The sequence below is a fragment of the Cydia strobilella genome, chromosome 7, assembly GCF_947568885.1.
Source record: "Cydia strobilella chromosome 7, ilCydStro3.1, whole genome shotgun sequence".
NCBI classification, from domain to species: domain Eukaryota; kingdom Metazoa; phylum Arthropoda; class Insecta; order Lepidoptera; family Tortricidae; genus Cydia; species Cydia strobilella.
In genome coordinates this window covers 17483691-17508196 of record NC_086047.1, presented here as the reverse complement: position 1 = coordinate 17508196, position 24506 = coordinate 17483691, and the positions used below count along the sequence as shown (strand labels likewise).

Here is a 24506-nt window from a genome sequence, read left to right as displayed (position 1 = left end):
TCAGCTGTCTAGCTATCACGGTTCTAGATACAGCTTGGTGACAGACAGACAGACAGACGGACAGCGGAGTCTTAGTAATAGGGTCCCGTTTTTACCCTTTGGGTACGGAACCCGGAACAAGACTAAGTATAAACTTACATAGTACTTCTTAAGGGTACTTTCACGGTAATACTTTCAATTAACAATTTAGGTAAAACTATCATTATTTATGGAATGCGGATAGTTTGGTTTATCAATAATAAAATATAAATAATTCAAAATTAGAACTCCTGTAGTCTTGAAGGAACTATGTCTATCGCGTGCTCACTTATTTTATAAGCAGCCGGGTCGATAGTACCGCAGTGCCGGCTCCATCACCGCACCGCTCGCACGGTACCCGTTACCAACAATTTCGGACACCGGCCGATTCGAAATTTAAACGGTAAGTATTTTTTTAAATTGTAAAAAGTAATGGCTGAAAACGGCCAGTATGTTTTAGAAGTGTGATTGTGAAACAGTGTTAAAAAAAAGTAAAACTGGAAACTTTTTTTAGTTTTGACAATAGTCTTTGTATGTAAAGGTGTTGGTATAATTAGGAAAGTTGTAAAAGGCAATTAGAATTATTGGTTACCTACTGAAGTTCACCAAATTATTGCTGGAAAAATTTACGTAACCTATAATTCAATTTGAGCTTGAAGGAAAACTTACGTAACTTTAAACTGTAAAAGGGCCTAGTGAAAAATGTGTTCACACATTGAATAATAAAAATAGAAGCCTGAATATTAAAGTAAGCAATAAAATATTCATTCAAATTATTTAGTGTAAGCAAACAACAACATTAGTATAGGTAATTTCACTTGTATAATTATGGATATTGAAATTGGATTTGACATGCGAACTTGTAAAAGTACCTAGAGACAAAATTATTATAAAACGATTTACATAAACAAAAAAAACACTGTCACACATGCTTTGTATTTTGTCAATAATTAGGTAAGTTCTTTATCCTAAACTTAAATCGTTCTTAAGTACTTATTTCAATAGGCCAGATCTACAGTTCGGACCCCCTTATTTCTAAAACTAACCAAACCCAGTTAGTAGATTTGTGTGTTGGGTCATTTGAGCGATTGATTTAAATGTAAACTCATGAAACTAATGAAAGTTCATGAATCATATTTTTAGGATTCAATAAGTATGATTCGAATTTTATTCGTTTTTGCATTTTAATAATTTTTTAACATACCTAGGTATAGTAATAGTTTTATCAATGATCATGCCGTCACTAGCTGCTGTCCCACCTGTCACGAGCTATGAGAAGCAGTTTTTTTTTTACAAATTCCAGAAACACGGCATAAGTTATACATGTTACTAATTCAGACAATCTCAGAAAAAATATATAAAAAAGTTGTTTAATAAAAGTTGCAGTTTTGTTACAATTTGCAAGCGCTGCCGGGCTAGGTGGCCTACGAATACATAAGTCACAATGACAGATTAAAGGGGCCCACTGACTATCAGTCCGCCGGACGATATCGGCCTGTCAGTTAGAACAAAAATTTGACAGTTCCGAATAACTGACAGGCCGATATCGTCCGGCGGACTGATAGTCTGTGGGCCCCTTAATCACAAATACATACGATTAATGATTGAGGCTTATAATAGTGCGTTGATAAATATGTAACACCAATAAATAAGACAGTATATAAGTAGGTACATAAAATCTAATTGGCGTTTACCTGCGATTTATTTGCTAAAATTAAACATATAATAAATGTGTTGTCGTGGTAACTTATAACATACTTTATAAATAAATAAAAGAATACTATTTTTACCATGAATGCATATTAAAAACAGAAATATTTGAATACGTAATGCAAATTCCTTTTTGGGAAACAAAACATCTATATATAGATGTAGAAGTATTATTTTAGCCATTCAAAAGTAAAGGATGTAATTACATGGTTTTAAATTTAGACTGAAATTTCATCAAGAAAATATTAACGATACTGGAGTACCTACTCGTACGGCTCTGCGACATTATGCAAATGATAAATCATAGGGTTTTCATACCAAGGTTATTTGCTACAAACACGCGATACAAATATCTATACAGATTATAAAGAGCTGCTTCTGAATTGTAGGTCGTGGGTTCAAAACTCGGCTCAAACTGATAAGTTTCTCGGAACTATCACCTAATATTTTAATAATAGTTTTGAATGATTCACGGTTAGTTTCACTAGACTTATATTGACCGGTATATAGACCGTGATTACCTTTTGTATTATTTATGAGCTTACAATATTCCCGGTCTATATCCCAGTCAATAAATAAATAAAATAAAATTTTAATAGTCGCTCTTTGGTAAAACTTGGTAAAACATAGCGAGGAAACATGCATTGGTGCAGCTGTATAAAATAAAAGTGTGTTTTAATATTTCACTCGGTCACGTTACTTTGTGCTTTACCGACCTTCATTCCTTAATAAAACATAGTTTTACATCTCTTACCTGATAGACAGTCTTATCCACATTGACCTTATGTCAATATCCTCTATTAACTGTCTTTTACTTTTCCAGGTCTCATTCCGTTGGGCATCAGCATCGTGAAGACTTACAGACATGGCCAGCCCGTTGCCGCTTCAGCTCGCCAATCCTTCTAGTAAGTATAAATAAACTAAAACCTCACGGCCATTTTGAGATCTAATGGCCATGGCTTCATGTAAAATGTAAGAAGGTGGCGGAAATTAGACACGCCCTCGCCTGGCAGAGAATAAAGCACTTTGGAGCAAGCTTTTTGGAATCTAAGGAATTCAAAGCACTACCCTTGAGCACAGGGCGGAGACGTTATACATAAAAAATCACTTGCGTTTCTATGCGTGAACGGCACGTCTGTACACTCGTCATGCATCATTGTGTAAGTTGCTTAAAAACAGTACTGAGCGGCCGGCAAACGGCCGTCAATCTGCTGTCGCGAATCGGGGCGGGGCGGTGCGTGGCCGTTCTGTATGATAATACTATTACTTATTCTGTCTCTTGAGTTCGTCGAGAGATGCATGCATTGTAACTTAAAATGAGTAAAAATGGCTGAGTGAAAATCATTAAACTTGAAATTATTTAATCCAAGGCGATTCTCCTTAATATTAACATTAGACTAAGTAATCAATCATTGTTTTTAACCGACTTCATCATCTATTTCGTTTCGTAACCTAACCCCGATCCATTGTGTACTTCTACTCGATTATTCAGTGTTGTTTAATTATTTACACGTATTTACAAATCTATTTGACGGCCTATTTACATTTCTCAGCCCTATATTAGGTAAGTAAGCTAGTTATAATGCTTTTCAGTGTAGATTTCTACTTCATCTTAATTAATTAAATAAATAACTAAAAACCGGCCAAGTGCGAGTCCGACGCGAACGAAGGGTTCCGTACCATTACGCAAAAAAAGGCAAAAAATCACGTTTGTTGTATGGGAGCCCCACTTAAATATTTATTTTATTCTGTTTTTAGTATTTGTTGTTATAGCGGCAACAGAAATACATCATCTGTAAAAATTCCAACTGTCTAGTTAACACGGTTCATGAGATACAGCCTGGTGACAGACGGACAGACAGACAGAATTATTTTTGATAGGTTCCCGTTCTTACCCTTTGGGTACGGAACCCTAAAAAGAACATATTAAAGAACATGTAATAGTTGTAATACTTATTTACGATACAAGTGCGAAATTCGCAACGAGTGGCAAATATTAAAACACGACCGAAGGAAGTGTTTTAAATCGACACGAGTTGCGAATTACCTATTCGCACGTATATCGTGTCATCGTTTTACAGTACAATATGGCCCTTTAAATTTTCGACGTAGTTACGTAATGTGCTTATTATAGCACAGGGTGCCACCATGGAGCACCAGATGTACAGTCGCCATCAGAGCGCCCGAGGTGCTCAAAATAGTCAAAATATCTGAACACGCACTCTAACGCCTTGATAATAGAGGCGTGTTTAGATATTTGTGAGCACCTCGGGCGCTCCGATATATCTGATGGCGACTGTACTGTAAAAACTGATTTTTTTTTTATTTAAATTAAAAATGCCAATACGCAAAAATGATTAGGTGTTGAATAATAGAAAACCAACTAAAATGTCCAGAATGACTTTTACTACATGTTACATGTCTGCTTGTTTTGGGACAACCTGTATTATATTTAGAGTAAAATAAATAGCATTGTTTGTAGCTTTTCCAAATTTCACATCGATATCGTAATTAGTTCTCGAAATAATTAGCGATGTGACAGATAGACGGTCGCACCACAAGGGTTTCTTTTTACATTTTTGAAAGGACATTTATTTTTCTGACTTCCAGCGCTTCAGAAAGTATGGCATCTGTCCAAGAAAGGGTCAGACAAGAAAGTCACCGGTTTATGACTTTCATAATAACTTACGAGTACAATGACATTACATAGTCACACAACAATCAAATGTCTGGGCACAGATTTCTCAATACATATTTATAATGTTTATTACTCGTACCTACATCCTTGTAGGCAGAGTCAAGATCTTGTTTTGCATTTGCTAAGAAAAGGGTAATCCAATAATCATGAAATTTGTCAGGAGCATAGGTTACATAAATCTAATACAGATCTAGAGCAGAGCCCAACTGGGGAGGTACCTTCACCTTACAGAAAACCGCAGCCAAATAACACTAGACCCTACTAATAGTGTTGTGTTCCTGCCGGTGAGTAAGGTTGCCAGAGCTCGAGGGAGAGGAGTGTTAGGGTCGGCAACGCGCATGTAACTCCTCTGGAGTTGCAGGCGTACATAGGCTATGGAGACTGCTTAACATCAGGCGGGCCGTATGCATGTTTGCCACCGACGTAGTATAAAAAAATACTAAATTTGCTATATGGGGGTTTTCGGGGGCGAAAAATCAATCTAGCTAGGTCTTATCTCTAGAAAAACGCGCATTTGTAAGTTTATACATATAATACATATTTTCCGACTTTTCGAGCAAAGCTCGGTCTCCTAGGTACTCCTAGGTACTCGTATTGGCTATATTATAATGAAGGTAACTGACGTCGTAAATATAGCCGCACTAGGTTTATAAATGTATAACATAAACAAAATTAAAGGTGTTGGTTTTTACATGTTACTAAATTCAACCTTACTTTCACTTAGATATAAGACTCAAATTACCGCTGATATGGTCAACATGATTTTCATTTGTTTTACCGATCGCTCTTTCGAGTCACGCGATGTAATTAACGTCAAAGATATGTACACAGTTTTCGACCTTACTGTGTGGTAATAAGACGGGAGTTAAGTAGATATTTTTGGCGCAATTTAGCCCTTGTTTAACCTAGATTTTTTATGAGCGATTAGATTGTTTTGATCTAAGACTTTATGTTTGTTATTGGCTATGTGGCCCGTTTTTACCTATCTACCTCAGGGGAGACTCCTGACAACTGAATGAATGCGCCAGAGCCGTGTTGAAGGAAACTTGTATGGGAACTTTAACATTTTTTCCCTCGAAAACTATGGGGTTCCGCACGATAATACTTGGTGGGGAGATTCCTTATGATGAGTACTTTCCATAAAAAAATATGAGTCCTGATCTCCGCGTCAGCTAAAGTGCAGTCATTCCTATGATTCTGATAAAAACCACTAATCAATATTATTTTTAAAGCCAGCTGTCGCCAACTGTGGGTGTAAACTACCTTCTAGAATAGATTTTATTCGTAGTTAATAATACCACTAATCACACGTTTCAGTAATGATAGTAAACTAACATGTCAACTAACTTAAAATAGTAACTTCCTATAATAGGTTTGACCTGAATAAAGGTGAGCCTATAGTGAGGTTATTGGGCTTAAAATAGTGGCCTTAAAAGATACCTAATTATCTTTAATAAAAAAATAGATTTTTAATTAGTTTAGATTCTGACGAGTCAAATAGGCTGTGTAAATAAACAAGGCTGAGCACCCCACAGATAAATTTAGTAAAAGTTGGAACTCCATTTTATTAAAGAGGTGAGCAATATACAGGAATTTTGTGAAGCATAAGCAACGGAAACTGCAGCATTTTGTTATTTTTCATCAAATTTGTGCTCTATATCGATAGTTCTTTTTTAAATACAGTTTCTTAAAAAAGTGGCGCTTTACGTAACTAATGTGCATGCGCACAACGTTTTAGGAAAACAAGGCCTTAATACGCCTCGAAGTTCCAAAGAAAAAATTTAGCAATCACTTATAATTTCCAATTTTCACTCACTGGAAACTACCTCAAATTCTTCCCCGGAACTCACTAACTCTAAACCAAGTTTATTCAATACCAACAGCGGCTAAGGCGTAAAACTAACTCTAAACCAAGTTTATTCAATACCATCAGCGGCTAAGGCGTAAAACTAACTCTAAACCAAGTTTATTCAATACCATCAGCGGCTAAGGCGTAAAACTAACTCTAAACCAAGTTTCTTCAATACCATCAGCGGCTAAGGCGTAAAACTAACTCTAAACCAAGTTTATTCAATACCATCAGCGGCTAAGGCGTAAAACTAACTCTAAACCAAGTTTATTCAATACCATCAGCGGCTAAGGCGTAAAACTAACTCTAAACCAAGTTTCTTCAATACCATCAGCGACTAAGGCGTAAAGAGGTAACAGACAGACAACCAGAGCTACTTTCGCTTTTATAATATTTCGCATGCACCCAGAAAGGTGGGCCAAAATGGTTACTGAGTGGGACCCACGGAGCACCATAGACGGTGCAGGCCGGGGTTCAGGCAGACCAAAAAGGAGATGGCGGGACGACTTGGACGCATTCTACCCCAAATGGTGGGAAAATGTCGATCACAGGGTCGAGTGGAGAAAACGAGGCTAGGCCTTTGCCCAGCAGTGGGACACCAAAGTAGGCTAATAAAAAAATAAAAATAAATTACAAAAACCTTTTTTCATATTCGCCTAGCGTGTGTCCTGCCCTGGCCTCCTCTACAATGCTTTTCCATTTGCCCCGGTCCTTCGCGGGTCTTTCTACAGCAATCTCATTCCCCTGGCTATACCTATTCGTGAATCCCAGAAGATTCCGCTCAGCAGTTTTGGCTGTAGATGGAACTTGGCGCGGGTTACGCAGTCACCAAAAATTAGATGCTAACAATAAAGAGACGAGATTCCACGAGAATGCCCTTTACGAAATGCTTTTGCCTTATGCTCGCGCCATCTATCAAGACATTTGACAGTTGCACACCCTATTTAAGGGGCCCACTGACTATCAGTCCGCCGGACAATATCGGCCTGTCAGATAGAACAAAAAAATTACAGTTTCGAACAGCTGACAGGCCGATATCGTCCGGCGGACTGATAGTTAGTGGGCCCCTTTAGTCACCCTTGAATTCTGCATTAGCATGGCCAAGGGATTCCACCCTGTATATTTAAAATACGACAAGCGATAAGTGATTACTTCTATAAATAAACCTCTACAGGTGCGTCATCGAACTAAGTATAATATATAATTATGTTTCTAGTTGCTTACATTTATTATGACGTACTTTGTATAGTGTATAGAAAAATAAGGGTGGAAGGGGGAAGCAATTAACAGAAAGTACCATATTGAATTGCAAAAGTTCGGAACTTCTGATATAACTCAGTATTATGACATCTGTGGTTACGTATGTGGGAAAGAAATGCTTGTATTTTATTACTCCGACAAGAAATTGTAGAAAATAATTGAGGGCGCCACTTCCTACGCAACTGTCACATTTTTGAAGTAAAATGCTGACAACGAATTTAGTATGGCATTTTTTTAGTTATAGTTTATTTATTTTCTACTATTTTATGTCGCACTATAATCAAGTAAACGACATGTCTATAATCAAGACTATAGACATGACTATAATGACTATAAAAGTAGATAAGTGACAAGCTTAAAGCAAGACAGCTTTCCGCCCTTTCAGGCCTTGTTATTAGTTTTTTTATCAAAGACGACACGTATATAGTAGGTATACGTAGAGAATAATAATAAAATAAGTATAGGTCTAGTACATACAACGGTTTGACAACTAGTGTTAGTAGGAACTAGGGTATTTTGAGCTAAAATTTGAGAAATTTTACTCGTTTTTAGGGTTCCCCAAAGGGTAAAAACGGGAGCCTATTACTAAGACTCCGCTGTATGTTTGTCTGTCTGTAAAAACAGAATAAAATAAATATTTAAGTGGGGCTCCCATACAACAAACGTGATTTTTCTGCCATTTTTTGGCGTAATGGTACGGAACCCTTCGTGCGCGAGCCCAACTCACACTTGGCCGGTTGATTCGAGACTCAGCGCTTAAAATCTTCAAAACATTTTAAGTCAAGTCCTTAATTGAGTCTTTTTTAATACCAACTCAAAAGAACTAGAACCCCCGAATACAGGCTCCATTAACAATTTTATAGGGTTTAGATTATTTATCTATTTAGATTTAAGCATACAATAATGCCTATTTACACTACCGCTCAAAAGTATTCAGGCACCCGCAATTTTTACCATACAATTGTATACAAAAATTATTTTCAAAATCATACTTTTCGATCGCAGGCAAATGACTCTCTTACATGTTGGATTGAATTTTTATTTAGGTAAATATAAATATTGAGCCTCAAATTGTTGCCAAAGACATCCTTTAAAATTTCGAGTTTACTTTATGCAACGATTTAAAAAACTTATGTACTAGTTCATACAAAATAAAACGATTTTGTACTGGAAAACGATTTATGGATTTTTTTACGCTTGCCATTTGGTAAATAGGCAATGTACAGTTGTACACGAATATTCTGCACGTCATTTTGAAGCTCGATATGTCTGTTAAATTAATAAAGTAAACTGCACAAAAAACTGTGCCGACTGCGACTTAGCGGTATAATTCTGAAAGTCGACGTTGTATATATGGAAAAAATTACGAGTGCCTAAATAGTAATGAGCGGTAGGTACTTTACTGTTATTTACCAGTCACTACGCTCGTGGTTAACGGGTTGAATCTTTCGCTTGCTCAGATATCAATATTAGCAAAAACTTTGGCTACCTATGAAACAAATTTGACGACCGGTCTGGCCTAGTGGGTCCCCTGCCTATGAAGCCGATGGTCCTGGGTTCGAATCAGGGTAAGGGCATTTATTTGTGCGTTGAGGGACAGATATTTGTTCCTGAGTCATGGATGTTTTCTATGTATTTAAGTATTCGTATATTATATATATCGTTGTCTGAGTACCCACAACACAAGCCTTATTGAGCTTACCGTGGGACTTAGACAATTTGTGTAAGAATGTCCCTATTTATTAAATAACAATTCATAATTAATATACATTTCACATGCCGCGCGAGTAACTAAAAATACGTGAGTGAAACCGCTAAGTTAGTTGAGTTAATATGTCTCACGATAGTTTAAATTCGATTAAATTCGAATATACATTTCGTTGATATTGTTTCCACACTCTATCTCAGAGCTAGATTCGCACTCTACACTACTTACAATATTTTCACCTCAAAACTTAATTTCTTGTCATGTCCGGCAAGAATAGCATTGATTCAAACATCTTCATCACTCTTGATTTGTAAGGGTTTGAATGACTGTTGCGCCGTTAGTTTTCCTTACTTTTGAATCACATCGATTGACCGTAATCCCAAATACACTAGGGAAAGCAGCCTTAAACATATACACTAGGACCTTATCCCTTGGTAATAAGAATCAAATGTGTGTATATGTTGTGAGAAATGGACAATAATGTCAACATAACAACTTGATAAAGGGAAACTGACCTACAAACGTACAGGTCGATAGGCTTAGACCGCTACGTTACCTAGGGCGTAGTGAAGTGACAACTTAAATTGCAATATCAACAGTGTTAGGCATGGTTCATTAAAACGTGACTAGACAATTGTAAGATTATTACTATGGTACAGAGTGCGTCTAAATAGCCCGAAGAACTCACGATATTATGAGTGAAAAATTTTATGTCGATATAGTACCTAGATTTAATTTCAATTTCAATTTTTATTCTATTAGGTACTAGTTTTCTTTGAAACCTTAGTTGAACCTCGGACCTCGTATTCCAACTTTAAGTAAGTCGTGGGGCAAGAGACGCATGAAAAATCGCAGATGTAAAAATAATCTGTGTAGAATGTATAGATAAGTGATTTCAAGAAGAATAACCGGTCAAGTGGGAGTTTGTTTAACTTGCGCACTGAGGGTTCTATACAAACTTTCAATTACCTTAAAAAAATTATACTAAGTATAATTGTGTTCAGTGAATGAGCTAACTAATTGGCGCGACTTAGTATGGTAGTTTTTCAGGGATAATTATTTATCATGTGAACCGACTTCAACAATTTTTCTTTTATTTAAATGAAAATGTATTTAGTGTTATCTCATATCTTCAATTAACGCAGAGGTGGTTAAATTGCACTGCTAATTAAATTCAGAAATATTATTAATTATATTAATAACGGGTCATTCACGTATTTTAAGTCGAAAAACGCTCGACATGTTTTTCGACTTAAAATACGTGAGTGACATACATATTAAATATATTAATTTAATATGTATGTCTCTCACGGAAGTTTTGTTATTAATATTATTAATTATTTAAAAACCTTTTCCTTAGTTGAATAAAATTGTCACTGATATAACCGGGCCGCTCTACATACTGCAACTGCAGTCATAGTGTTTTAAGGGGCCCACTGACTATCAGTCCGCCAGACGATATCGGCCTGTCAGTTGTTCAGAACTGTCAAATTTTCGTTCTAACAGGCCGATATCGTCCGGCGGACTGATAGTCAGTGGGCCCCTTTAGTGGCGATCTCTGCCATGTGATAGTTACACAAATTATTTATCACATCTAAACTTAATTTATTGTTCAGCAGAGTTCAGGTATAATCTTGTTACCCTAAGACCGGAACCAGGAACAGTTACATAATAATAACTGAGCCTGCCTAGCAACATTGTAACATACATATTACGTAGTAACATTGTTACATATTACGTAGTCGTAATGATAAGTTTATTTTTCCAAAAAATCAGTTTTGATACAAGCTTTTATCGTCGACTGTACTTTTTTAACAGTCATCTACGAGTTAGTTCTAAGATTAGTATCTAAGCTCAGTGATGTTCAGTTGTTTTATCATCTATAGGCCCTATGGCCACCTCCGATCTATATCAGATAAGCTCGATGTCATTACACGACTGCCCAAAAAAGGAGTGTATTGTTTTTTAAATATTGAATTATGACTAATAATTCAATATTTATGACCTGTCTTAAGAGTCCCCGGCAAGCTCGGCCGAATCCTTCCCATACAAACGTAGTTTCGCTCTCATTTTAAAACTACGTGTTGGATTGTAATGAAACTTTGCAAATACAATGACATGAGGTATATCTAGGTCTTAAATTAGTTTATATAGCTCCAGATTATAAAACTAACGAAATAGAGCAAAAACAAGATGTATGAAAAACTTAAATACGCTGTATTTTTTTAACTATGGTATCTGAATCTACATAAACTAATTACAGACATAGTAATACCTTAACCTATTGTAAGTACAAAGTTTCAGAGCATTCTAGCTAGTCGTTTTAAAATGAGAGCGGAACTACGTTTGTATGGAGAACCGAGCTTGCCGGAGACCCATAAGTACACCAAACTGGAATATTTTTACCTATACAATTACTTTAAACGTCATGAAGTAGTTTGTAGTAGTAATTTAGCTTCCAGAGGCTAACCTAAACACCACACCAAAATATTTGTATGTTGTATGTTATGTATGAGTTGGTACGAGTCTAACCGGGGATCCGGCAGACCTCGTCGGCGATGGCGGGATAACTTGGACTCCTTCTTGAGAGGCTGGCCAGATATAGCACTAAACAGAGACGAGTGGAAAAAGAGGGGGGAGGCCTTTGCCCAGCAGTGGGACACAGTGGGCTCTGAATAATAAATAATAATAATGATAAAATATTACTAAATCGCAATATTACCACTATAGGGTCACCTCACGGGTTTGGCTACTAATTTCAAATAATAAATTTAGGCCTAAGATTATACCGCACATATAACATGTTAAAGCATTTCTTAATATCTTATGTTGTAATATTTTAATACGATCCCATTGTAATGTTACCTTTTGAGAGATCTTCCTTTAAAACCCTGTATGAAACGAACCATAAAAATGTTTCTTGTGTACATTCCATTCACAGTCAACTTTTGTCTCAAATACAAAAGTTAAACATGAAACATTAACAAATTTGGTATCACATTGACATTACAAATGATGATATAGTTAGCTGTCAGAAAGTGACGTAATGACAAAGAGTAACACGTGTATGACATATTATTGAAATATTAGTGGTCCATATAAAATTTGGTGCATGACAATGTATTAAATAAATCTTTAGAACACTTTTATAGGATAACTAAAATAAATGGTCTTTTGTTCTACAAATAAGAAAGCGTATGTATTTTATTTATAGGATTTTTATGAGGGGAAAGACAAAAAAAAATCCGTATGCCAAAGCACGGACGACTTTTTATCTTACCCCTCATAAAAACCCTTCAATCTGAGCCCAATGCACCCTATACAAATTAACACCGGTCTTTTAGCGACATGTTCTTAGCGTAATGACATGTTTGAAATGGGTGTTATGAAGGTTATTAGAAAATTCAGCTGTCCAATAATAAAGTGCTGGTGGCCTAGTAGTAAGGAGGTGCGACTTTCAATCCGGATTCAAAGATTCAAACCCCGGCTGGTACCAATGAGTTTTTCGGAAATTATGTAAGAAATATCATTTGATATTTACCAGTCGCTTTTCGGTGAAGGAAAACATCGTGAGGAAACCGTGCTAATCAAAATAAGGCCCAGTTTACCCATTGCTTGGATTGGAAGGTCAGATGGCAGTCGCTTTCGTAAAAACTAGTGCCTATGCCAGTGTTGTCAAGCGGACCCGAGGCTCCCATGAGCCGTGGCAATAAAAACGGGATAACGCGAGGAAAATATATGTGAATTTATTTGTGAGTAGGTCTCAATATATAGGTAGCGCCGTTGACCACGCTAGTCGTGCCAGCTGCATTGCTGAGTGGAGACCATTTCGGCTTCACATCTCTATTTCTACTGTTTTGTTTATCTTTGTCTTGTATTTGCTATATATATGTTGTATTGATGTGTTGTCTGAATAAATGATTTCTATTCTATTCTATTCTATTCTATTCTATTCTATTCTATTCTATTCTATTCTATTCTATTCTATTCTATTCTATTCTATTCTATTCTAATATAGATCTTTCACAAGTCAATAAAACAAACAAAAAGTAACGCGCCCTTACCGCTAGGCCATCAGCGCGCATTGAGCCCAAAGAGTAGTATAATATTGAGCCTTCCTTGTACTTGCAGATTTTATATTTATTTGGAATTTAGACGTTTACATGTTACGATGTATATTTAAAATTGTAAATAAAAAAATATTTTCAAATTCAACATAAAGCCTGACCAGGAATATAATATATGATCACGCGCCATGTTGCGGAATTTCACTGGAACAAATTTTTGCATACTATACTGAACTGTCAACCTTTACATGAGAATAACAGCGCCCTCTTGACAATGATCATATATTTCTGGTCAGGCTTTACATGCTGTATGCTTTTTACTCGAACAAACTATTTCCTTTTAACCTCAAATATAACTGGCACATATTTAACGTCAACGCACTTTTAAGAACGAATCTGTCAAATCTAACAGCAAGATTTATAAAGTAAACATAGTTTATTTCTGTTTTCAGGTGAAGTGATCAAAATGAGTTACCTTGAAAAGGTGGACCGCTACCTTGATTCACTAAAAGTTGGAAAAAGTGAGTATTAATCGTTAAGTCCATTACACTACAACTGACAAGAATGTTTTAAAAGTTTTTAAGCGTTTTCCCTTTATTACTTAGTTACAATAAGCGACCACGCGATCGTCGCGTGACGCGAATACTACGATTTCCATTTTGACAGCTGACTTTTTCATGATAGCGATTTTCTGTTATGCTGGCACCACACTTCGTTATGTGTTATTCGTTATGCGTGTTATTCGTCCGAATACAACGAAGTGTGGAGGACTTATTCGTCTGTATTTGCCTTATTCGCACGCATAACGCATAAGCGCAAATAGCAAATACGCGTATCCGTTCACTTGTCGGTTTTTTGACACACTTCAAAGGACACGATAAAGACGCAGCGCAATTATTCGCCAAATACGGCGAAGTGTGGTACCCCTATTTGTTGTTCGCTTGCAAATACAGCGAAGCCGCATAACGAATAACCCATAACGAAGTGTGGTGGCGCCATTACGTTTGCCATTGGTCAAGTGTTATTGGAATTACTCTCTGATGCCTGCTGACATCGTATTTGTTATGAATTATAAATGACGATGTAGGCCGGAACCCAGCCGAATGGTTAATATTATTAAGTGCTGAAAAACAACTACTTATATTGTTTTGGCTTCGATATATCCGTAACGTTACCAACTCGACACGGTGTGATGCGTTGCAGAATTGTCGCATTTCTGGTACTTACTTGAGTTATTTTCCACCAACTTCAATAGATAAGACTAATCAGAATTTTTTATAGGTCACTGGTATTTCTATAGGCATCTGGGCAGCTAGAGATTAAGTTGTACTTACATAGATGATGGTTTATTTATTCCAGGTGCCCTAGTGGACTCATGGTTCATGATGTCGAGTCCGATCCCGATCCTCTGCGTAGTGATCGCGTACCTGATCTTCGTACGCGTAGGCCCCGGTCTGATGAAGAATAGGCCTCCACTCAGGATCACGAAACTCATCACGTATTATAACGCCACGCAAGTGTTGCTGTCTGTGATGATGGTTTACAAGGTACTAGACTAGTTGATAAACTAATCTAAGTGCGCGTCGGCCCCAATATGATGAAGAATAGGCCTCCACTCAGGATCACGAAGCTCATCACGTATTACATCGTCACGCAGGTGTTGCTGTCTGTGATGATGGTTAATGGTACTTTCCAGTACTAATCATAGAAGTTAACTGATTGCCTTTGAAATTAAATCAAATCCATTGAACTTATTATGATATATAAGCGTTAAGATCCTTCAAGTGCTGTCCAAGCACCTTTTATATTTAAAAAAAAACATAACTTACTACTTCTACAAGATAGTAATGCTAATAAATCTCTGTTAAACGGAATATAAGTTAATCATGTAAAAATAATGGGATCCAGGGAAATAGGTTAGGTTAGGTTTACTTTTATCTATTTATTATTTATTTATTAGAGATAAATCACAAATTTTACATGATATTTGATAAAAAGCGTCGTTAAACCAGAATGGATTCTCGATACTCCATCCAACCCTTTATGGCAATCCTGAAAAGTTAGGTACGTGTTTCTGAGAAAAACCAAATTATGACTAACGAAAATTCAGACAAACAATACATTATGACTTAAAACTTTATGAAAAACAATAGAGACCCAAAAATAATATTATGTGAGTTTTTTGTAGAATTTATTTGGACATATTTCGATCCGTACCCCACAAACTATACATTAATTTCTACTCTACTTACGGGAAAATCAGTTAATATAATATTTGTTTCTTTTCAGGCTTTTAATTTGAACATATTTCGAGACGGTGTGCTCTATGCGGGGTGCAGATATCCATCAAATACCCAAAACAAACAGGTACATTAATTAAAATTATTTTTTTCCACAGTTACCACAGGAAAGAAATAAGCTAAATTTATCATAAAAGCGCAATTGCTAATTTATTTTGAAAGGCGCACGTGGGCTCAGAAAATCTACGCAAATATTGCAGATTTACGGTTTATATCATATCACATCATGCATTACGCATTTTAGTATTCCTTTATTAATTTTATTGACTTTGTGATTATCTTTTTCAGCTTTTGGAGCTAGGATGGTGGTATTTCTTCGCCAAGTTCACTGAACTCCTCGACACTGTGTTCTTTGTGCTTCGAAAAAAGAACAAACAGGTAAGTCAGTGGTACTGGTACAATATTGAATGCTTTAATCCTTCTGAAAAGAAATACAATATTAATTGAATATGAAGACGTTACTTAGCTCAATTCTATGATAAATCTATTTTGGCAGAATAGGTAGCAAAGAAAGGTCACTTTAATAAATCACAGACACCTTATAGCGTTATCATTATATGATCTGTGGCGTTATTCATAAACGCTTGTCAAGTCTAACAAACCTTTGATACTTAATCGTTTGTCCTTATCCTTCATTCTGACATTTGTGTTTGTTAGAATGAGACAAAATTTAACAGATGTTTGCTAAGGGATAAATAAGGGGATTAAAAATTACACTGGCATTCATAAAAAAATTGAATGTAGTGGTAGCTAGCAGTGACGCTGTGCAATCGAGTTTGAATCAATGGTATAAGAAAATAAATTTGAATATGTTTTGTTCTAAAATCGAACGAAACTAAACAAAAGCAACTCTTTTCCATTGGATTAAAATTAAAATTTAATTGGAGGTTATTGGTACTAGTGTTTGGACATTAAACCCAACAAGAGGTGAAGATTCTCATAAGTATAAGTTTCCCTTCGGCCTAGTTCTGTGTCGGAGCCTAGACAGGAACAATACCACTTACTGTTGGCCTACGTGAAGACATATTCTAATCGTATGCATTGTAAACTAAAGCAAATATAAGATTTTTTTTTCTCAGGTGACATTCCTCCACGTATACCACCACGGCATCATGGCTCTCTACTCCTGGAGCTACCTCAAGTTCGCCGCTGGCGGCCAAGGGACCATTCTCGCCCTCCTAAACTCTGCCGTCCATATCGTCATGTACTCCTACTACCTTCTCTCTGGACTGGGGCCTCAGTTCCAAAAGTATTTGTGGTGGAAGAAATATGTCACTACTTTGCAGCTGGTAAGATTTAGATAGTTTTGCTTCTAAATACCTACTACTACATACTGGAGCTAGCTCAAGGGACTCAATGGACCAATGAAGGGGCTGCCATTCTTGAAATTTGCCTTCCACGTTGTCATGTATTCACTCCTCTTATCTCCTCCCTGGGCTAGGGCCTTAGTTCCAAAAGTATGGTGGAAAAGACACGTCACTACGTTGCAGCTGGTAAGATAAATTTTGACCGAATTTTGAGGGACGAAGGGGCTGGTGGTCGAGGAACCGTCCTCGCCCTGCTCAACTCTGCCATCTACCTTGCCATGTAATCCTACTACCTTCTCTCTGAACTGGAGCCTCAGTTCCAAAAGTATTTGTGGCGGAAGAAATACGTCACTACGTCATTGCAGCTTCTAAGATTTTGACAGTTACTATTTACTGATGTGGCTTAACACTGCAAGATACTGACACGGCCTAGAAAATGAATCCACATTTTATTAACGGGGTTTTAAATTTTCTTTTCATTTCATAGATCAATGTCTTACCATATTAGATTCCCTGGTCCTCCTTACATTCTTCTGGTAATTGTTTGTTTTCTTCCAGGTACAATTCGTGATTATGCTCGCCTACTGCATTTGGACTCACTTCTCTCCAAGATGCCAGTACGCGGTCGGCTTCACTTACTTCATATCGGCCAACGTCACCATTTTCCTCTGTCTCTTTCTCAATTTCTATTCCAAAAGCTACAAGAAAAAGAAAAGCGGAGAAGAGGAAATACAGAACGAATTCGAGAAACAAAGAAATGGGACCAAACAAAATGGCGTTGAAGCGAATGGTATCACAACAGGAAAGAACAAAGGGGTGTGCACAAATGATTGTAAGGATATTTCCAATCTAGAAGATGTTCCTTGTGCAGTTGACAAAGCTTGTGGAGACTACATTAAGAAAGGCAAGGTGTTCCTTACTAGACGCACAGCCAAAGCGTGTGAAGAACTAGATTACGAAAGTATAATAAAGAAATGATTCTTATGGTTGAACAATATGGTTAGTTCCGGGTTTTTTGAGACTGAATTTTGTGATGGCGATGATAAACGAAATAATTTAGGAGCGATTAATAAGTAAATAGTAAAAATTGGATAAAAATGTTGTAGTATTAAGGACGTATGAAATAGAGCTTAAAATTGACTTTATTTTTAATTAAATTAGTGTCAATCCTGTCACTGAAAATATGTTGATTGTGCTAATAAATTTTATTAATGAAAAGATGTTTCAGCATATCGTAGTTAAAGTGCATTTGTATGCTGTTGAAATATTGAACGTACCAGTGAGATGATACGCTTTAAGATTTAAATTACATTAATATTATAATGCCAACCGCACAATTTTAAATAATGTAGATGCTAAGGATTTTATTGTTGAAATTATAGCCTTACGCTGTTATTATTTAGCGAATAGCATTTCAGGTTAACATTGCAAATTAACTGTGGGTCATACACATTTTATTGTATATTTAACTTGTTTGCGTCGTTCCTGTAGGTATCGCAAAGTTAACAGAATCGAAAGCTAATTTTTACGCTGCACCCTTAGACGGGATAAATTTTTCCAGTTAATGAGACCCAACTTGAAAGTGAAAGTATTCTTCAATTCAGGCATATTACATTGCACTTATGAATGTCAAAAAATGGAAAAACCGGTTAATAACCGGTCATTAAGCGAAATTTCATACAAGTAAAAACCGGTTTACATTCCCTAATACCGGCGCAAGAAACTCGGCGGGAAATAAGAAAAACGTGTTAATGTACCCAGGACGTTAACATTCATTATTTTGTCCACAGAAGGGAAATGTGTTTGACCCTTAAAGAAGAAGTTTCTTTCTGTGTCCTATGAAACTAAACTACTTATAATTAGTTTAAAAGATCCTAATTTTAGCTTTTATTAAAACGTGACTGGTATGAAAAGTACAGCTCGAAAATTATTTGAACTGTAACTCCAAACACTATCTTAATTAGTTATATATATAATATAAATAGTGGCTCGCACAGTCAAAACTAAGTAAGAATGAATAGGGGTATTAAATTAAACTATGCGATTCAACGGATCCGGTAAACCGGTTAGCGCAATACTGTACTTAAGGTAGGTTAGTTATTATGACCAATATTTAATTTATTTAAGAATCTTGCCACTGTGGCATCTACTTTTAATTTCTTGCCAAAATAAATGCTCTGTACAAATTTTGGAATTTTCCTGTCTATTTGTAAACAATATTTCTAAGTAAGGATTTATTGTATGTTGATAGATTATGCAGAATTGATTTTAGACATTGGCCATTTGGAAAAGCCGTAAGGGGCGGAAGTCTAGCAAAAAAAAAACTGAAAAAGTGCGCGAAAAGTTACATTTTGGGCGCGACGAGTCAAGAGGTATATAATGGAAGGTCGTTTAGGAGCGTTCATGAATTATAGGGGGCAGCATAGGAGCCGTCAGATTTTTGGCGTGAGGCGTAAATATGAAGTTTATGCTTCCGATGTAGCCCACAAGATGGCAGAACCTACTATGCACAAGATAACGTACGATAACGGTAGATGGTAGTACTTCCTTTGACAATGTACATGTTTATGTTTCCGATTCAGGCTACAAGATGGCAGATTAAAACGGGCTTAACCTTACATATGTGTAAATGGTCAAAAATCGTGAGCTCAGACCTCGGTCGCGCCGAATAGAGCAGAAAAATCGCTCTTAATAAAAAAAGCAAAAGGATGACTAAAAATTCGGTCAAAATCCATAGCATCCACATACGAGAGATTAATGGTGGTTAGGTTTTTCCGCGGATTTTTTAAAGAAAAATACTGTTTATGTTTCGATCGTAATTTCACATTCCAACCTTACACACTGGATTTTGTATTAGGCAACTTACGTACAGATCCTTATAAATACTGCACACCGCTTGCGCACCTTTTCTCCTAAATTGAAGCACGCCGTCCGATTTTTCATGAATAATTTGATGCCATCGAAATGACGTCATTTTTAACGAGCTTTGCGGGTTGTAAACAAAGTATTTACTGCCAAATTAATATGTTTTTATTACAACAATTGTAACGATTTTGTATAATTTTGTTAAATTATTATTATTTTAAAGTTTTAAATGTAGATACGTAAAATCGTACCTATCGTGTTTCCCTGTAGGCCCTCATACAATGCATCCCCATCCTTGATACGTAAACAAGTTGTAAATAAGAGAGGCATACATTTACTTATATTATAAAGACAGGCCTATATTATTTATATTACTTCGTAAAGACGGGCCTTACGGGCACTAAGAATGGTGCTAGTTCAGCGGTGTCACGAATTCGAGCCAATCGGGTAGTCTAACGCAACTAGTTGCGACCAATCGCGCGCGTGATGCGAACTCGTCAATCTCTTAGTGCCCGTAAGGCCCGTCTTTACGAAGTAATATATGTTGGTCAAACCAAATTGTCAGTAAATAAGAACAAAAAAACTATACTCATCCTTTTCTTTTGGGTGCTAGTACTAGTGTAAGACAAAGATAGTGTGATTATCTCTTTCTATGTTTGAAATGAGACAGTCCTTTGACAAACTATATACCTAATTGAATGGAGGCATATTATTTTTATTTCTTTTGGAAGCAATTAATTTCTTATGAACTTTGACACAGTCATAAAATAAAATGTTATGTACTTATAATAATATATATTTTAACATAATTTATGTATAGTTAATGAATCACTCAGTTTAATGTGGCCTTGTTTAATTACTTAAGTTGTTTAATATAGTACAAAATAATATGACATAATAAGATGAAATAAAATGTTAATCAATTATGAGAGTTTTCATTGGCTCAAACAATATACTTAGCCCAAAGAAAATATTTAGCTATTTTTAACATAGTCATTTTTTGAGGATCAGCCGGACCATTAGCCCATGGTTGGCGCGAGAGTATCTCACCGCGATATAAGACTACCCGTCCCCCTTTAATTCATACAGTTAGTAAAATTTTAATTAAGTAATTTGATTGTTATTTGTATTTAAGCTTTCCCTTATTTATTTTTTACATTGTGTTCACTACTGGGCCTTACCATAGAGTAACTTATACTAGAGCGGTACACTCTGTCATAGTAAATTTTGTAACCACAGTAAATTCACTGCCATCTATCGACACACTTTAAAACTAAAAATGAAGATTTATAAAAATACGATAAAATGTATTTAAATATGGATAAATGATTTTTTTTGTTTGCATCAATTATTTTTATGATTTTGACCCAGGTTCTTTCACTGATATGCGTTAAGATTGTTAAATAACAAACGAAACCGTCAACGCCATCTACACGACAGTAGGCCAAAGCTAGTAGCGCCCTCTGATCGAGAGTCAAATTTTCTTGATTTTCGAGGCACGTTTTTTCCTTAGACTGTATCCATGTATTACCTACGGAGTTATATCTATCTTTGGCTTTACTGAAAATCAGCGTCGCGGAGTGTGCCATGTTGGCTCACACCGTGACACCAAGCTGAGTAAGGACCATTTAGCGCAACCTCATTCTGTTTAATTATTTCTAGTTTTAGTCTTATGTTATGTTGTGCTAATAAATGCTTTTTCTTTCTTTCTTTCTTTCTTTCTAAAAGACGGGTAGTCTATCTCGCGGCAAGATACTGTCGCGTCAATCATGTGCTCGGCCTACAGTTATCTTTAATAAATAAGAAATAGTTATTTTTACGGCCGCAAGCTGGCTGCTGTCGATACCCTTTATCTGGTGAACGTGTTAAGGAAATTAAAACCATATTTATTTATTTATTTAAACCTTTGGGAAACAAACAGCCAAAAACAACACACATAGAAAATCAGATAACACATTCACAAGCCACACAGTTTCCACTAATGAATGATAACAGTTATGTTGCTCAGAAACTAACATTAATAATACAATTTAAACTTAATTTAACATTAATACAATTTAAAGCATGCAAAACTTAAATACCTAACTCGAATTGTTGAAGACAGCATTTAAACGTTGGCATATACTGGTCTATAGCCCCTTGCAGCTGTGAAAAAATCAAACTTCTAAGTTAACGTAAAAAAAATATACTTTTGTACATTATGGAACCCTCGGTGGGCGAGTCCCACTCGCATCTGCCCGTTTTTAGGGTTCCGTACCCAAAGGATAAAAAGGACCCTATTACTAAGACTCCGCTGTCCGTCTGTCTGTCTGTCTGTCTGTCACCAGGCTGTATCTCATGAACCGTGATAGCTAGACAGTTGAAATTTTCACAGATGATGTATTTCTGTTGCCGTTATAGCAACAAATACTAAAAAGTACGGAACCCTCGGTGGGCGACTCGCACTTGGCCGGTTTTTTTCTTATTATTTCCAGTATTCTCAGAGAGCCCCAATAGAGGCTTTGCGGAGGCCTAGGGGTCCGCGGAGTACATTTTGAGAATGGCTGATATAGACAACTAGAATTACAGGTGCCCTCTAGATAGTATTAGGTATTGTTATATTTGTGATAGGTACCATGAATGGTATGATAAACAATTTTTCATTTCTCATGCTCTGAAAGAGGGTCATTGTTGTTCTAAAAGGTGCGCAGAAAATGATACGTGTCTGCACTAGAGCATTTTACGTTCGAAGTACGATATTTTTATTTTTTTTACGATAATCAATTGAAATTTGAGTTTAAATGGATTTGTTATACAATTTCCATTGTGATACTTGACTCTCCATTCCATAAATAACGATACTTTTGCCTGAATTTTTAATTGAAAGTTCCCTCAATAAATACTATAAAAATGTATTATTCGTCATGTTTTTGAAAAAACACATGCATTTTACTTTCCTCGTATTCGAAATGAAAAGTAGAGTGTTTAACTCGGGTGAAAGGCATCATTTCTGCCTCGGACTATTGGCGCTCTCACTGCGTTCGAGCGCCAAGACACCTCGGCAGAAATGAGTGCCTTTCATCCCTTGGTTAACAATCTACTATTTCATTTCTAATGCTCTGAAAGAGGGTCATTGTTGTTCTAAAAGGTGTGCAGAAAATGATAAGTGTTTGCACTAGAGCATTTTACGTTCGAAGTACGATTTTTTTAATTTTTTTACGATAAGCAATTGAAATTTGAGTTTAAATGGATTTGATATACAATTTCCATTCTGATATTTGACTCTCCATTCCATAAATAACGGTACTTTTGCTTGAATTGTTAATTGAAAATACTATAAAAATTATACTTAGTTTATAAAAAAATAATTTATAAACTAAGTTATGTAATCATGTTTATAAAAAAACACACGCATTTTACTTTCCTCGTATTCGAAATGAAAAGTAAAGTGTTTAACTCGGGTGAAAGGCATCATTTCTACCTCGGACTATTGGCGCTCTCACTGCGTTCGAGCACCAAAATACCTCGGCAGGACTGAGTGCCTTTCATCCCTTGGTTAACAATCTACTATATTTTTTTCATATATGTACCATGGACATTCCTCGATGGCATCAAGTTGCAACGGGTAAGCGATGATCACATGGCAAATCTAATCCTGAAGACTGTAGCAGCCACGTCTAAGATTAATTTTTTTTTGGCTGTCAAAGCTATACGTTCGTATTTATTAATATATTTGAAAAAAAATGTGGAATAGCCTATTTGTCCGACCTCGTGGCCGACACAATTTTATTCGATACAAAAGCTGGTTCAATAAACATAAACACAAAAAAGTGACTATTTAAAGCCCGAATATCAGGCAATATGCGCAAGAGGCTCATAAAAGTGTACATCTGGAGTATAGAACTATACGGAAGCGAAACGTGGACAATGAGGCAACGTGATAGGGAAAGGCTGGAGGCTTTTGAGATGTGGTGCTGGCGACGAATGGCAAAGGTCAGTTGGACGGAGAAGAAAACAAATGAAGAGGTTTTACGCATGGTAGGAGAGAAGGCACTGCGCTCCAGAACAGGCATAGCTGACGTAGGGGAGAAGACCGCTAGGCTGAAGTGGGACTGGGCAGGTCACGTCTGCCGCATGCATCCGGATAGGTGGGCTAGTATAGCCACCAAGTGGATGCCGCAAAAGAAGCGCGGACGTGGCAGGCCCAGGCGGAGATGGCGGGACGACTTAGACACCTTCACTAATAACTGGCCGAAAACAGCTCAACAACGGGAGTCATGGAAATCTAAGGGAGAGGCCTTTGCCCAGCAGTGGGATACTACAGGTTATTAAAAAAAAAGGAGAGAAGAGGAGTTTGTTGAGAACCATAGAAAATAGAAGAGGAAAGATGCTTGGACACCTGCTACGACACGACGAATTTATCAAAAACATAATTGAAGGGAGAGTTGAGGCAAGGAGACGGAGGGGGAGACCAAGGATAACATACATAGATCAAGTAAAGGAAAAACTCAACGTCGTGTCGTATCAGGCTGTAAGGGAGAAGGCAGAGGACCGACACATATGGAAATCGCTCCACCAGCAAGAGTATAACTCTTAAATATATGATGATGATAATTTATTCAAAAAACACGTGGCATGCTTACATTTATACAAAACAAAGACTTACAAAATAGTGATGTTTACATGTGCCTGAACTAGATACCCGATTTTTCAGGCGAGAAATATGGCAAACATTGTTAATGGAA

General features: G+C 36.5%; 1 protein-coding gene across 1 annotated transcript; it reads left to right on the top strand.

Annotated features, from left to right (window-relative positions):
• The first annotated feature begins 328 nt into the window (after window positions 1-328).
• On the top strand, window positions 329-18439 carry LOC134742671 (very long chain fatty acid elongase 7-like). Its single transcript, XM_063675860.1, has 8 exons — window positions 329-421; window positions 2552-2633; window positions 13763-13831; window positions 14670-14857; window positions 15600-15677; window positions 15899-15988; window positions 16690-16899; window positions 17476-18439. The coding sequence occupies exons 2-8, from the start codon at window positions 2594-2596 to the stop codon at window positions 17893-17895; spliced, it is 1095 nt and encodes a 364-aa protein (XP_063531930.1). The 5' UTR covers window positions 329-421; window positions 2552-2593; the 3' UTR covers window positions 17896-18439.
• Window positions 18440-24506: the final 6067 nt, after the last annotated feature.

What these genes read in the sequence shown, in the direction of transcription:
- LOC134742671 (XM_063675860.1), top strand. Translation starts at nt 2,594, where the DNA reads ATGGCCAGCCCGTTGCCGCTTCAGCTCGCCAATCCTTCTA. An exon ending in TTCACTAAAAGTTGGAAAAA is followed by an intron (nt 13,832 to 14,669) that starts GTGAGTATTAAT and finishes TATTTATTCCAG; the next exon opens with GTGCCCTAGTGGACTCATGG. An exon ending in CAAATACCCAAAACAAACAG is followed by an intron (nt 15,678 to 15,898) that starts GTACATTAATTA and finishes TATCTTTTTCAG; the next exon opens with CTTTTGGAGCTAGGATGGTG.